This window comes from Chanos chanos, chromosome 15 (genome assembly GCF_902362185.1).
Source record: "Chanos chanos chromosome 15, fChaCha1.1, whole genome shotgun sequence".
Classification (NCBI taxonomy): domain Eukaryota; kingdom Metazoa; phylum Chordata; class Actinopteri; order Gonorynchiformes; family Chanidae; genus Chanos; species Chanos chanos.
The window spans coordinates 8962416-8976423 of NC_044509.1; the positions used below are offsets into that span (position 1 = coordinate 8962416).

General features: G+C 40.3%; 2 protein-coding genes and 1 pseudogene across 2 annotated transcripts; 1 reads left to right on the forward strand and 2 right to left on the reverse strand.

Moving 5' to 3' along the window:
• The first annotated feature begins 6725 nt into the window (after positions 1 to 6725).
• On the forward strand, positions 6726 to 7735 carry LOC115828238 (trace amine-associated receptor 13c-like; annotated as a pseudogene).
• Positions 7736 to 9390: 1655 nt separating this feature from the next.
• On the reverse strand, positions 9391 to 11754 carry LOC115828239 (trace amine-associated receptor 8a-like). Its single transcript, XM_030792191.1, has 2 exons — positions 11743 to 11754; positions 9391 to 9966 (listed from the first exon to the last, which is right to left on the reverse strand). The coding sequence occupies exons 1-2, from the start codon at positions 11752 to 11754 to the stop codon at positions 9391 to 9393; spliced, it is 588 nt and encodes a 195-aa protein (XP_030648051.1).
• A 122-nt stretch (positions 11755 to 11876) lies between these two features.
• Positions 11877 to 12875, reverse strand: LOC115828670 (trace amine-associated receptor 6-like; the record flags this gene model as incomplete). The annotated part of the gene is made up of 1 exon (XM_030792736.1): positions 11877 to 12875. A coding segment is annotated over one exon (999 nt), but the record flags the coding sequence as incomplete, so codon positions are not given.
• Positions 12876 to 14008: the final 1133 nt, after the last annotated feature.

Genomic DNA, 14008 nt, shown 5'->3' on the forward strand with positions numbered 1-14008 from the left:
CTGGACCAGACGGGATGGGCAACCTGGTGACTCGGGACAGACGACGACGTTCCTGCAGCTGACGGTCGAGGCGAATGGAGAGGGCGATGAGTGCATCCAGACTAAGACTCTCCCCCCGACAGGCCAGTTCCATCTGGAGATCGTCTCTTAGTCCCCGTCGGTAGATGGAACAAAGAGCTGGTTCATTCCAGCCACTGGCTGCCGCAGCGATGCGAAAGGACAGCGAGTAGTCAGCAGCAGAACTAGTGCCCTGGGTGATCCGAAGCAGGCGCTCACCAACCTCACTCCCCTCCTCAGGATGATCAAACACAGCACGGAAGTGTTCCACGAAGCGGGCATAGGAGGAAACTTCCACTCCCCTTCGGTCGTAGACAGCTGTCGCCCACCGCCGAGCTCTTCCCGTGAGGAGGTTAATTAGGGTGGCGATCTTTGTGGAGTCTGTAAAGGAGGTATGTTGGTCGAAAAACAGCTGGCATTGTGTTAGGAAGCCATGGCATTCAGAGGGGGAACCATCGTATTGTTGGGGGAGCTTAACCGGGGAATCTTGGTAACGGAGGTGCTCAGCTGGCGGCGCAGGAGGAGGAGCAGGAGCTGGGGGAGGTCGAGGCAGCGAGACAGTCAAACGTTCCACATGACGGGCTAGATCACCCAGGGCGCTGCGAAGGTGGAACAGCTCACGCTGTTGATCTGCCACCAACTGGGCCAGGGCTGGATTCGGCGGGGACGCGCCAGGGGGGGCTGGATCATCTTCCATGGGAAGGGGAATTTCTGCTGCGTCCATGGGAAGGCGAAGTCTTCTGTAACGAGATCACCAGGTAGCCGGACGCAAGTGCAGAGTTGGATGAAATTTTAATCAAAAAACAAGCGAGTACACGAATCTCAAACAAGACAGAAGACGAACGGGTTACAACACAGAATAATACTGATGGTATCAAAAACAGATTCTAGATGCTCAGAGTACACATATGGTGCGTGTAGACTTCGCAAAGAAAGAGTGAAACAGGGAGCTTAATAAAGAGGGGGAAATCAGGGAAAACAAAAGTGAAAACAGGTGTAGGTGATGAAGGGACAAGCCGATGATTAGTAAACCGGCGACGCCGATCGCTGAATGGCTGGAGTCGGTGCGGGAGGAGACGAGGTCGTTACAATTATTTAATTATTATTTAATGACATTTTTTCAAGTCATATTATTTCTTTGTTTTTTAATATCATTGTAAATATCGTATCGTGGGCTTTTTACCATGGCATTGTTGTACCATGAGTTCTAGACCTTCCAGGTCTAGAAACCAGAGAGTCAGTAGATTACAGATCGACAACTGGAAGCAGGGCATTCATGTAGAACTGCGGCAGGGACTGTCAGACATGGAGTTGGTCCTCAACCAATTCTTTTCCTATTGTAGCAGCTACTGGAAGCTCTGGTTAATCAGCTGTGGCTGTGAGACCACTAAGTTCTCTATGAAAAGATCCACATCATGGCTTCTGTAACTATCAGTGGAATAAATGGTGACAATTTGCCTGGATTGAAGTAGGTCACAATCCAAAGGCCAGACGGCTTTGAATGCAAAGCAGACAACCTGTCTTCTTAACACTGGTTCTTAGGTGACTGTCTTCAGCCAAACAAACTGACAAAAGCTTATGCAGTATATATGTACAGTATCTAGGGCAGGCTTTCTGTTAACCAGTAATTACTGGTTTTTCCCTGTTAAAATTCATAAAAAAAAAAAAAAAAAAAGAATTAATCAAAAACTTGTCTAGTAATGTCTAGTAATAATGCTCACACAAAATGTTGCTATAACGAAGGCTACCCCTAAACTGGACATTTGTGTTTTGACAGTGAAACAGCCTATTAACAGCCTACAGTACTTTTTTTCCCCAAAAGGGTGCACTCTTTTATTGTGCGATACTTGCTACTAAGCCCACTACTGTTCAGCTTTGAAGTAATTTATCAGTTGCCTTGGCCTATTCATAGCACACAGCTAGCTATGGCAATACAACCTTGAAAAGTTTTTCTTCAAAGATAGCAGTAAACCTACCAACACCTCTGACTCTGTGCCTGATGAGGAAATCCCACATACTTCAGAAACTGTGGGTCCAGCCGCAAAGAAGGTGAGAGAACAAAATTGTGATATGACTTTAACGCAAAACTATCGACGGAGTGGTCAAAATGTTTTGCTCCAGCTCAGGGAGGAAAAATGGCCTCACAAGTCATCCAATATGAGAGCGTCAGCCCTCACAGATCACAGCCAGTGCCAAGGTCACATTCTCACTCAACACGGCACAACAACAAATGCCTATGAAAAGTTATATTGACAGCGCCAAAGCACAGATCAGCCAGGAGCCGCATTCCCAATTACAAGTTGTTTCACATGGCCAAAAATGACATTCCAGGTCACCAGTTCAGAGGAATATTTGGTTTACTGAGGGCAGTAAGGGTACTGATTTTGAGACAGATGACAGCATCTACAAGTATAGCGAGTCCTTGTGTGATATGGAGAAGGCACTGAAGAGTATTATTATGAGGCAGCTTGATGAAAATCTGAAGGACAGTGAATTCACTGGAATTATCACTGATGAGACTGTCAGTATTGCCGTGGAAAATAAATTAATTGTATATGCCAAGATTGAAAACAAGGGCAATATTGAGACGTCTTTGCTTGGCAATTACAATGTGCAATCCCGGAACTGCGCAGTGCATGTCTGAGAAAGGGGTGGAGGTGCTGAGGGGAAGAGGAGTGGAGTTATCCTAAGTCATGGCCAGTCATCACACTGGCTCGGATGGAGCCAGTGTGATGATTGGGAAGCATATTTGAGTTTTTGATCTCTTGAAGAGAGAGAATCCCTTCTTGATTCAGTTGCACTGTATCACACACTGAGCGGCACTGGCAGCTGGAGATGCAGCAAATGCTGTGAGTCAGGTAAGCACATAGAAACGCACTGTGAACACAGTCCATTCATTCTACAAGCACACCGCAAGTAGGACGAATTGCCTTAGTGAGCTGACAGCGACACTAACTGACGAAGACACAACCAGTTTGAAATGGTCAGGTGCTGTCCGTTGGCTGTCCTTGCATTATGCAGTGTAACGCATTAAAAGCGATTGGCCTGCTCTGGTAATGAAGTTGAGTAATGAAAAAGTGAACGGAAATACAAAAGTCCAAGGTATTGTAAATCAGATTCAGCAGTACTCTTTCATTGCCCTCACCCACACACTGGCTGATGTACTTCCAGTGATAAGTAATTTGAATTTGGTTTTTCAAAAGGAGGATGTCAATCTTGGCAACATCAGTCCAGTCATGCAAGCATGTATCACAGGTCTTATACAGTTGAAAGATGAATTTGGCCCAGAGGAGATGGAATTCCAAAATGATCTCCAAGATGGAAGGTACAAATATTTGGGAGTGACACATCTAAATGAAAGGTCCATTCAGGCTCACAAAGATATTCAGCATATATTCTGTCCCCCACTCCCTAACCTCCCTCTCTTTACATATATATGTGGGGGTTTCCAGGCCCGTAGACCATACTACCCATAATTCCTTGCTTGACCCCATCGGTAATCTGAACCCATCTTCTCAGCTTTCACTGTAAAACAGCATTGGATACAGCAATGGAGCCAGATACCAGACACAGTGATGACACAGTTTTCGCCATAAAACCGCAGAAAATTCAAAACTCTCACTCTCCAGCTCTCTTCAGTTCTCCAACTCTCTAGCAGCAGCTTGCTAGCAGCGGGTGTCTCTAGCGGGTGTTCCTGCCTGCATACAGAGACTCCGTTACTCCCTGGCACTGGATCTCTCAGATGAGTGATCCTACCTGGAGAAAGAGACACTGTTTCTCTGCCGAAGAAAAGAACAAGGAAACAACGAAGCGAGACATCTGTACAGTCAAAGTTTTAATGTACTTTCTCTCGCGCAGTTGTGATTTTAACTGCAACCAGCTAATTACACTGTAACGCACACAGTATTCGACGGAAGAAAAGACGACTGGACCTTTTTTTGTTTTCTTTAAACGTCGATTAACTAAATCAAGAACCCTTCAAGATCATCGGATGAGCAGCGGAGCTCCGAAGATCTTCAAGCGACAAGGAAAAGAACTTCTCCCTGGACCTGCGAATCGCACTGCTCATCAGGCCGCCAAAGAGGCATCTTCGGTCGCCTCGCAATGAGCTATTCAAAGTAAGGCTGGCATCTGGGCACACTTTAGTCTTAAGATTATATGCTGTTAACGTGAGGGAAGTGTTGATATTGGAATTCTTTTAAGATTTAAATGTACACACTTTATTTCATGTACAATGCGATTTTTAACCGCCTGTTATTTATTTTATTTTTTTTGGTTACAACTTATGAAGGATACATCTGGCATGCATTCTCTCGCTCTCTCTAACTCCCTTTTTCTGATTGCACACCTCCGACATTGGGATCGCAGTGTGACTTAAGGGTTGGTTAGAGTTGTTGAGTTTAGGGCCTACTTGCTTGAGAATAGCTCTCAAGTTAGAGATTGTTCTCTCACACACATGCACTTCTCGTTGCCCATCCCCACTTGGTGCCTAGTACACACGCTTGCGCACTACATCCTCATACCACACATACCTCTTGCCTGTGCGCCTGCGCACAGCCTCTCTCCCTCGCTCCTCCTCCTCTTTTCTGTGCGCAGCTGGGCACACGCGCACATACACGCACGCTCCCTCTCTCTCTCTCTCTCTCTCTCTCTCACACACACACACACACACACACACACACACACATCTCTACTCTAACACTCATTCAGTCCTACACTGAATACTTGTACATAGCCTCATCACCATTATATTACCATTTACGCTTTGATCATCCTATTTGCTGCTGATTATTGATTGTACCATATCAGTATTAGTGTAACCCACCCAATGTCACTAGGAACACTTTCACCACAGGTTTAGCTATTCAATTAAATGAATAAAGGGAGAGAGGAGACTTGTGTACCAGAATTAACTCACTTTAATAAATTACTATTCAAACTGAAATGTGGGCTCAGAATCATATTTATTTATAATGCAAAACACAACAGAAATGACAAAAAAAACAAAAAAAGGAAAGAAATTAATACAGATTTATAGAATAAATCATAAGGCGAGCTCCAACAGGTCAGCTGTGGCTAAGAACCCCCCAGAGGAAAGGCTAGGGATTACACTTGGAACATAACCTGCAATAAGGCCACCACATGGGCAATTCACCATACATTAAAGGAGAGCCAAACCTCTCTAGCAATTCACTACACACCACACAGGAGCCAAGTCGCAATGGCAGATCACTACACACCAAACAAGAGCCAAATGGCAAGGGTTATTCACTACACACCAAACAGGAGCCAAATCACACAGGCTATTCACTACACATCAAACAGGAGCCAAATCACACAGGCTATTCACTACACATCAAACAGGAGCCAAACTAGTCACTCAACTCACAGCACACTTAAGTGCAAAGGCCTAACGTGCTTCCCCCTACAAGTCACCCCTCAGCCACAGCATAGACCAAAAAAATAAGGAAAAGAAAAGAAATACCATAAATACCTCGCCAAAATACCAAACAAAAGATGGAGGTGGTTTTACAGGTTCGTAATTCTAGTACAGCAACAGGCTAAAAGCTAGTTAGCGCCTGGAAGTCTGCTAGCCTACCATACATTTCATAATGTAATGAATAGGCTTAGCCTAGTTCGAATGTGTGGCAGAACCGCGGTGGGAAAAACAGTGGTTACATCAACCGTCTGAAGAAAAAAATAAAAGCAAAAAGAAATAAAACACAATCAACTTCAAGCCCACTGGCTGGAAATTTAAAAAGACAAGTATACATATAAATAACCAGACTACCTTAATTTCCGTAGTCTGCCCTGGTTGTCTGGTTAGGCAGGGCCGACGCGAGTGTTGGTAGCCTAACGGCAGCAATAAATAACATTACATCCATTAAATATGCACAGTAGCTGTAAATACATAAATAAATAAAGGATTTCTTACATACACATTGTATAAATTACCTCCATAAACTTCTCAGTTTCCCCTCTGTTCCAACATCGCCTCAAGGAGACTTTTGAAGACGACACTTCTCCCTGATATTATAATCCACTAGACCACCCCCGTCTTAACTGGCTATTTTATCACCGCCGGCACAGCTATAAACACCGATGCTTTTTCCTTGGCGTTTGCCGCGTGAATGAGATTTGAAACGAACAAAGGGAAGTCCTAAATGCTGTGAACTACCGGTGTCGTGTCATGTCACATGATCGCAGTAGAACCACCTGACACACGTAACACCTACTGCTATGCACACCTTCCCCCGTCACATTAGTTTGCCAAGTAGTATTGATTATGTTAATAAATAGCATCTTTGAAATAAACTGTTGTCCTGTCTGTTTCTGCTGCAGTATTCACTGAATGCCAACCTCTGCCATCAAAGTACTCCCAATTACCTTCATCAACCTGGCTGTGTATGAGTGTTATGGATTTAGTAGTGTAACTGTAATACATTAGTACTGCAATACTCTCTAAGACTGTAGCACAGTGTTACAGCTAGCTTATCCCATTAATCTTGGTTGTTTAATTAACAAAATATTGAACACCCAAATTAATGGTTAATAAATTATATTAGACTGATTTTTATGAGACTGATTTATTAATCCTGTCACACCTACATCTTTTGGTGTCCCTGTGTTAGGATTGCAATTATACCTACACATAAATGGAGTTCACAATGGAAAAAGAATATCAGACAATCCACTACTGTTTTCCGATGCTGAACACTTCTTGCAAAAAGGAATTTCGATCAAAATCTGAACATATTTTCCTGTACATCTTTTTTTTCATTATTGTCAGTGTGCACTGTATTTGTGAACCTTCGAGTGATTCTCTCCATCTGTCACTTCAAGCAACTCCAAACTCCAACAAACTTTTTCATCCTTTCTCTTGCTGTGGCAGATCTTTTTGTTGGGATTTTTGTGATTCCGGTTGAAAGCATAAAGTTTGTGGAGTCATGCTGGTATTTTGGGCCAGTTTTTTGTTTTATGTTTCAGCTAATTGTTTACACTGTTATCTCATCCTCTCTTAGCATTTTGGTGTTTATTGCCGTGGATCGTTATGTTGCTGTATGTTACCCATTGCTTTACTCCTCAGTGGTAACCGTTGGCAAAAGTACGTTTTGCATTTGTCTAAGCTGGTCATGCTCTCTCATATATAATCTGATACTTCTTTATAGCAATAACCACAGCAAGCATGAACAGGAGACAGTTTGCAAAGGACAGTGTGTACTTTTCATTAGTTTTACATGGGGAGTTATTGATGTATTTTTTTTCCTTTGTTTGTCCTTGTTCCGTTATGATAACTCTATATTTGAAAATATTTCAAGTGGTGAGATACCAGGTCCAAGGCATTAACTCTGTAAACACAGACAACAGATCCGGCATTGTGGTCAAAACTTCAAAGAGATCTGAACGAAAAGCAGCTAAAACATTGGGTGTTGTGGTTGCAGTTTACCTGCTTTGCTGGATACCTTATTACATTAGTCTACTAACTGAAGATAGCATTTCATCTTCATCTATCATTACATCTTTTTTTTCATGGGTTCTGTATACAAATTCCTTTGTAAACCCTCTCATCTATGCTATATTTTATCCTTGGTTTAAAACATCAGTGAAGCTCATACTACAATTAAAAATCTTTGAAAAATCATCTGCATTTTTAAATCTGCACTCAGAAAATGTTTAATGCAGCAATTAGGTCAATATCCTTATAAAATGCACTCTTAGTTAAATGCCCAAGTTTGTATTGGGAAAACACACTTCCAAAAAATATATGCAAATTGAAAAACCAATATTAGTGAAATTGAGATGCAGTACATTCATAAATTCTATAAAGCTTTCTTGACAAGTCACTGTTCAAATTATACCAAACAAGTGCTGAATGGAAGGTGATTTCTGGACCTGTAATGTACATGTCAGTTGAAGTATATGCCTTCACCTTTACTGAAGAGGATCTCAATGATCAGAAATAAGGTCAGTTTTACACCATTAGTCGCTTTGCTCACGTCCATAAATTAAGTTAGAAAACACAGAAATTCAGAAAGTAAAAAATAACAATACAGTGAAAAGCACTTCAGTTATCAACAAGTTCTGTTATAAAAAAAAAATAAAATCCTTGCTTGACAGAGTTTCAACTTCTCTAGAATTATGTACATTAATTGTGATGACAATAAATAAATATTGCTGATATGTTGTTACAAATAGACGGTCTTATTTCTTTGGAATGTGAGTTTTACGAGACAAATAATCTAAAATTGTAAAATACATTCACATTGATATAAATATTTCTAATTAACCAGATGATATCTAGGCCTACTACATGAAAAGACCGTAAACATGGCATGACATAGGCATGTCTTATTATCCCTGTGCAAAAACAAATCACAGACTGTAGTCATGCCACTCTTATAGTGCTAGGTTATGTTAAATTTAATAGAGTTTTTCATTGTTCTGATTATCCATAATGACCTGAATATTTTCAAAACTGCAACAAGAGTGTTTCATCTTCTGTGAAATTGCACTGTAAGGGTGAATTCTGTGATTTAATCAATACAATTATGCATAATCATATTGTAAACTTTTTATGAGTTCATGAGTTCATTTCTATGTGCCTAGTTCACAATATTTTTCCACTGCTGAGGCCTTTACATATATTGAACTCTCAACTAATGATCAAAAACCTTGATGGTGTAAAACATGGTACTCAGCCTGAACACTAGGTGAATTTGTGATTCCCTGTCCTCAAGTGAACAGACTGACATTCATTATATTACATTTATTCATACCAAATAGCAGCTGGAGGATATTTAAAATCTATAGAGCACTAGAACATTCTCACATCTTAATAATAATAATAATAATAATAATAATAATAATAATAATAATAATAATATTACTCTGTGAGTGAGAATCTGAGATAAATAATCATAATTTAATAAATAATATAGCAAATGTCCCCATGTGTCTCAGTACAACAGAAAACTTCTAAGCTTCTTTAAGCAAGACACATTTTTCTAAAATGTAACTGAAAGATGCAAATTTCATTATGAGATCATTAAACAATGCTAATAAATACTTCCTGTAGGTGACTGAGAAAAAAAAAAAAAAGACATGAATTATGTGTAATGTGTTTCTTTCTCTTTTTTTTTTTTTTTGCATGACCCTACTTTTTTCTCCATCTTATGATTTCAAAACATCATTTGAAGTTATCATGACTGAGATAGAATGACTTATTACTGCATTCAGATATGACTTCATTTTACTTTTTTTTTTTTTATTTTGTGATTAATTAAATTTACACTGTAAATAAATTGCAGTATGATGAGGATGAATCAAATATTCTTAGTGTTTGGTTGATATTTTGAACCAGGGATAAAATAATGCATAAATAAGTGGATTCAAACATGAATTCACGTACATCAACCACAGTAGAAATGTCATGACAAGCGATTCAGATGTGACACTGCCCAGAGAAAGACCATTTATGTAATATGGTATCCAACAAAGTAGATAAACAAAAACGACAATACCTAATGTTTTTGCTGCTTTTCTTTCAGACTTCAGTAGGGTTAAACCTTTCTCCCCTACAGAGACCCCAGTTGTTATGGAGTTAATTACCTGGGCCTGATATTTTGCTACACAGTATATTCTCAAATATAAAGATATTACAACTGAACAGGGGGAAATTAATGAAAGGATAAGGTCAACAATAGCCCAACTGAAGTTCAAGACAAACAGACACTCTCCGTAACATGCATAATGTGTCTCTGGGTAAAACATATGATTGAATAAAATAGCCACTGAATAAATAAGAGAATATAACCATATAACGGAAATACAGATTATCACCCTTTTAATGGTCACTTTCATGGAATACAGTAGAGGATCACTCACAGCAATATATTGGTCTATAGATGTCTATGTGATACCTACACATCTGTTAAGAAGATGCCTGCAATAGGCCATTGGCTCACTGGCACACTGTCACAGAGACATCAGTGCTTGATGTTTAGCTGACATCCTGCTGCTGTAGAAGATGTACTGCCCTGACAACACACACATATGTGTGAGATGTCATTGTGATGCTTGCAAAACCCATTGGAAAAGCACTTATGCTGTTGGTTCACTGGAAGAATGTCACTAAGACATTCCATCCCAGCTGTTTATTTGTTGTTTGCGCAACACAGCTATGGTATTTATTCTACATTTTGTTAACATGTCAAGTAGTTGTGTTCAAAAGAATTCTTTATGTTTTATTTGTTTTATTCAGTAAACTAAAATGATGTGTCTTTTTCAACATGCAATTAGCATTAATGAACCTACAAATAGTGGTGGTTTCTATTGTTGGCTTTTCTTGTGATTTTACAAGTAAAGAACCGGACCAAAAGCGTGCTTGGAGAAAAACTTTATTTGGTGGTGATGGAACCCGGCAGCAGGTCTGCCTGCGAAGCTTAGCTCAGAGAACTGTTACCATGATCAGCCTTTTATATCGCGAAACAAATGGCAACAGACAATAAGTTTACAATGTTGCTTAAGCAAAATCAGAATCTTGGCGTTATTGCTAAAGGCCCCTTTTTGTCTGTGGTGGTTGCCATTTGCCCATTATTGGTTATATTTTGCCTCAGTCAATTGCTCTTGGCTCCAACTGTAACGTGACATCAGAGGTGTGAAGCCTTCTTTGTAGCTATGATAATAAGACCGTCAGGTTCAACAGTTCTCTTATTCTGGACTATGTCTGTTCAGATGTTACTCTAATCTTACACTATACGAACATTTAATTCAAAAAGATTTATACTTGCTAATGTGTAGCTTATGCTCCTGAACTCCCCTCCATGCACAGCTTGATTTTTAATGATGAATAAAGACAAGGACAAATAATTATTTTGGAAAAATTGTATCTAAAAAACTACTTGATAAAAATGTACACTGTTTCATTTATGGCTACTGTAATGAATAAACAAGATATGGCCAATTCCCTTATACTTCTATGCACTCTAGCTTGCACAACCATGTCATACCATAGGGTATTTCCTGACTTAACAAAACAAAACTCTATTGTCACATCAAAGTTTGAAAAGAAAAGAAAAAATCAGCAGTATAATCCAACCATAGTATTGAATTTTATTGAACAACAGGATTAAATATGCTTGGTCAGTGCATCAGAACAGAGAAAAAACACACACACACACACACACACACACACACAAACACACAAGCGCACCACTGCAGAGACTCAGTTTAATACCCTTTTCAACGATGTGCTGCCGTTTAACGATGCATTGGAGACTCACTCTGAACACAGGTGATCATTCCATCATGGTTGAAACATGTGTGTTTCAGTCTTCATCCTGTTTAAATGATTCGCAGTGGGCAAAATAGGATGGAAGTTCCTAAATGAGAAATCCATGAGTGATAATCTGAGATAAATATAAGAATAAAATAAATAATATATCAAATGTCCAGATGCTTCTCAGTACAACAGAAAACATGCAATTCAAACTTCTAATGTGAAGTCTTCTGTAAGCAAGACACATTTTTCTAAAATGTAACTAAAAAATGCAAATTTCATTATGAGATCATTAAACAATGCCAATAAATACTGCTTGTAAGTGACTGAGAAAAAAAAGACATGAGATATGTGTAGTGTGTTTCGTTCTTTCTTTTTTCTTTTCTTTTTTTTTTGCATGACCCTACTTTTTTCTCCATCCTATGATTTCAAAACATGATTTGAAGTTATTTTGAGTGAGATAGAATGACTTATTACTGCATTCAGGTATTACTTCATTTTACTGATTTTTTTTTTTTTTTTTTTTTCATTTTGTGATTAATTAAATTTGCACTGTAAATAAATTGCAGTATGATGATGATGAATCAAATATTCTTAGTGTTATAATATGTTTGGTTGATATTTTGAACCAGGGATAAAATAATGCATAAATAAGTGGATTCATACATGAATTCACATACATCAACCACATTAGAAATGTCATGACAACCGATTCAGATGTCACACTGCCCAGAGAAAGACCATTTATGTAATATGGTATCCAACAAAGCAGATAAACAAAAACAACAATACCTAATGTTTTTGCTGCTTTTCTTTCAGACTTCAGTAGGGTTAAACCTTTCTCCCCTACAGAGACCCCAGTTGTTATGGAGTTAATTACCTGGGCCTGATATTTTGCTACACAGTATATTCTCAAATATAAAGATATTACAACAGAACAGGGGGAAATTAATGAAAGGATAAGGTCAACAATAGCCCAAGTGAAGTTCAAGACATACAGACACTCTCCGTAGCAGGTATTACGTGTCTCTGGGTAAAACATATGATTGAATAAAAAAGCCACAGAATAAATAAGAGAATATAACCATATAACAGAAATACAGATTATCACCCTGTTAATGGTCACTTTCGTGGAATACAGTAAAGGATCACTCACAGCAATATATCGGTCTATAGATATAAAGACCAAATTTCCAAGAGAGCCTGACACCACTGTAGTTGCAACAAGTGGAAAAATGGAACAAAATGTCTCTCCAAAATACCAGCAGGTTTCAATTAGTCTGATGCCATCTACTGGCATAATGAACAATCCAACAATCATATCTGCCACAGCCAGGGAGAGGACAAGCATATTGGTTGGAGTGTGGAGCTGCTTAAAGTGAGAGACAGATATTATCACAAGCAGATTCAAAAAAACAGTCAGAGCCGACAATGAAAAGAAAATAATGTACATAAAAATATATTCAGATCTGGATCTCACATCCTTAGTGCATGATGTATTATGCGATGGATAACAATATTCCACGTCCTGAGATTCCATTTTAATTCAATGAGGAGAAAAATCTTGTATACTCTTAAGAATCCTGTTTCTGTGGCTCACCACTCTCTGTAGGAAATTCACTGAATAACATCTCCTTATAAGTATGTCGAGAGACTCAATTCCTCCACCGTCATCATGACGTGGTAAATGTATCCATTGAGAACAGATCTCACAATTCAGCACGGCACTGTAATAGAAGAAGGCAGGTGTTGTTTGTTAAGGACAACAGATTTGGCTGTTGTGTGGCACAACCACCTAGTTAAGTAATATTATTGTGTTTTGCGGTTGGCATAGGAGTTTGAACAGTGCCATAGAGATGCAGAAGTTAGAGAGCAGAGCACCATTGTATTTCCTGGGTTGAAGTTGTATTGAATGGTATGCGTTTTGACTGATTCTTTGTTCATTTCTCCCTATTTTATTCCTTATTTTCCCTGTTCGCCTGGAATAGGGAGACCGGGGCCACCTCCTGGAGCCAGGCCTGGGAGGGGAGCCCGTAGATGAGTGCCTGGTGGCTGGACCTGCCACGGGGTCCGGCCGGGCTCAGCCCGAATGAACAACGTGGGGCTGCCCTGTCATGGGCCCACCACCTGCGAGGGGAGAAATAGGGGCCAGGTGCGATGCCACACGGGTGACAGGATGGGGCGAGGGCCCCAGCAGACTGGACTTACGCTGCAGAAACTGGCTTTTGGTACGTGGAATGTCACCTCTCTAGGTGGGAAGGAGCCGGAACTTGTGCAGCAGGTGGAGCGATACCAACTAGATATAGTTGGGCTCACTTCTACGCACAGCCTTGGCTCTGGAACCAAACTCCTGGATGGGGGCTGGACTCTGTCCTTCTCTGGAGTTGCCTGGGGTGAGAGGCGGCGGGCAGGTGTGGGGTTACTTGTTGGCCCCCGACTGAGCGCCGCTGTGTTGGAGTTTGTCCCGGTGAATGAAAGGGTTGCCTCACTGCGCCTTCGGGTTGCAGGGGGGAAATCTCTGACTGTCGTGACGGCGTACGCACTGAACGCGTACAAGACTTCAATGCTCACGTTGGCAATGATGGAGAGACTTGGAGGGGAGTGACTGGGAGGAACGGCCTACCCGATCTGAAACCGAGTGGTGCTTTGTTGTTGGACTTCTGTGTGAGTCAT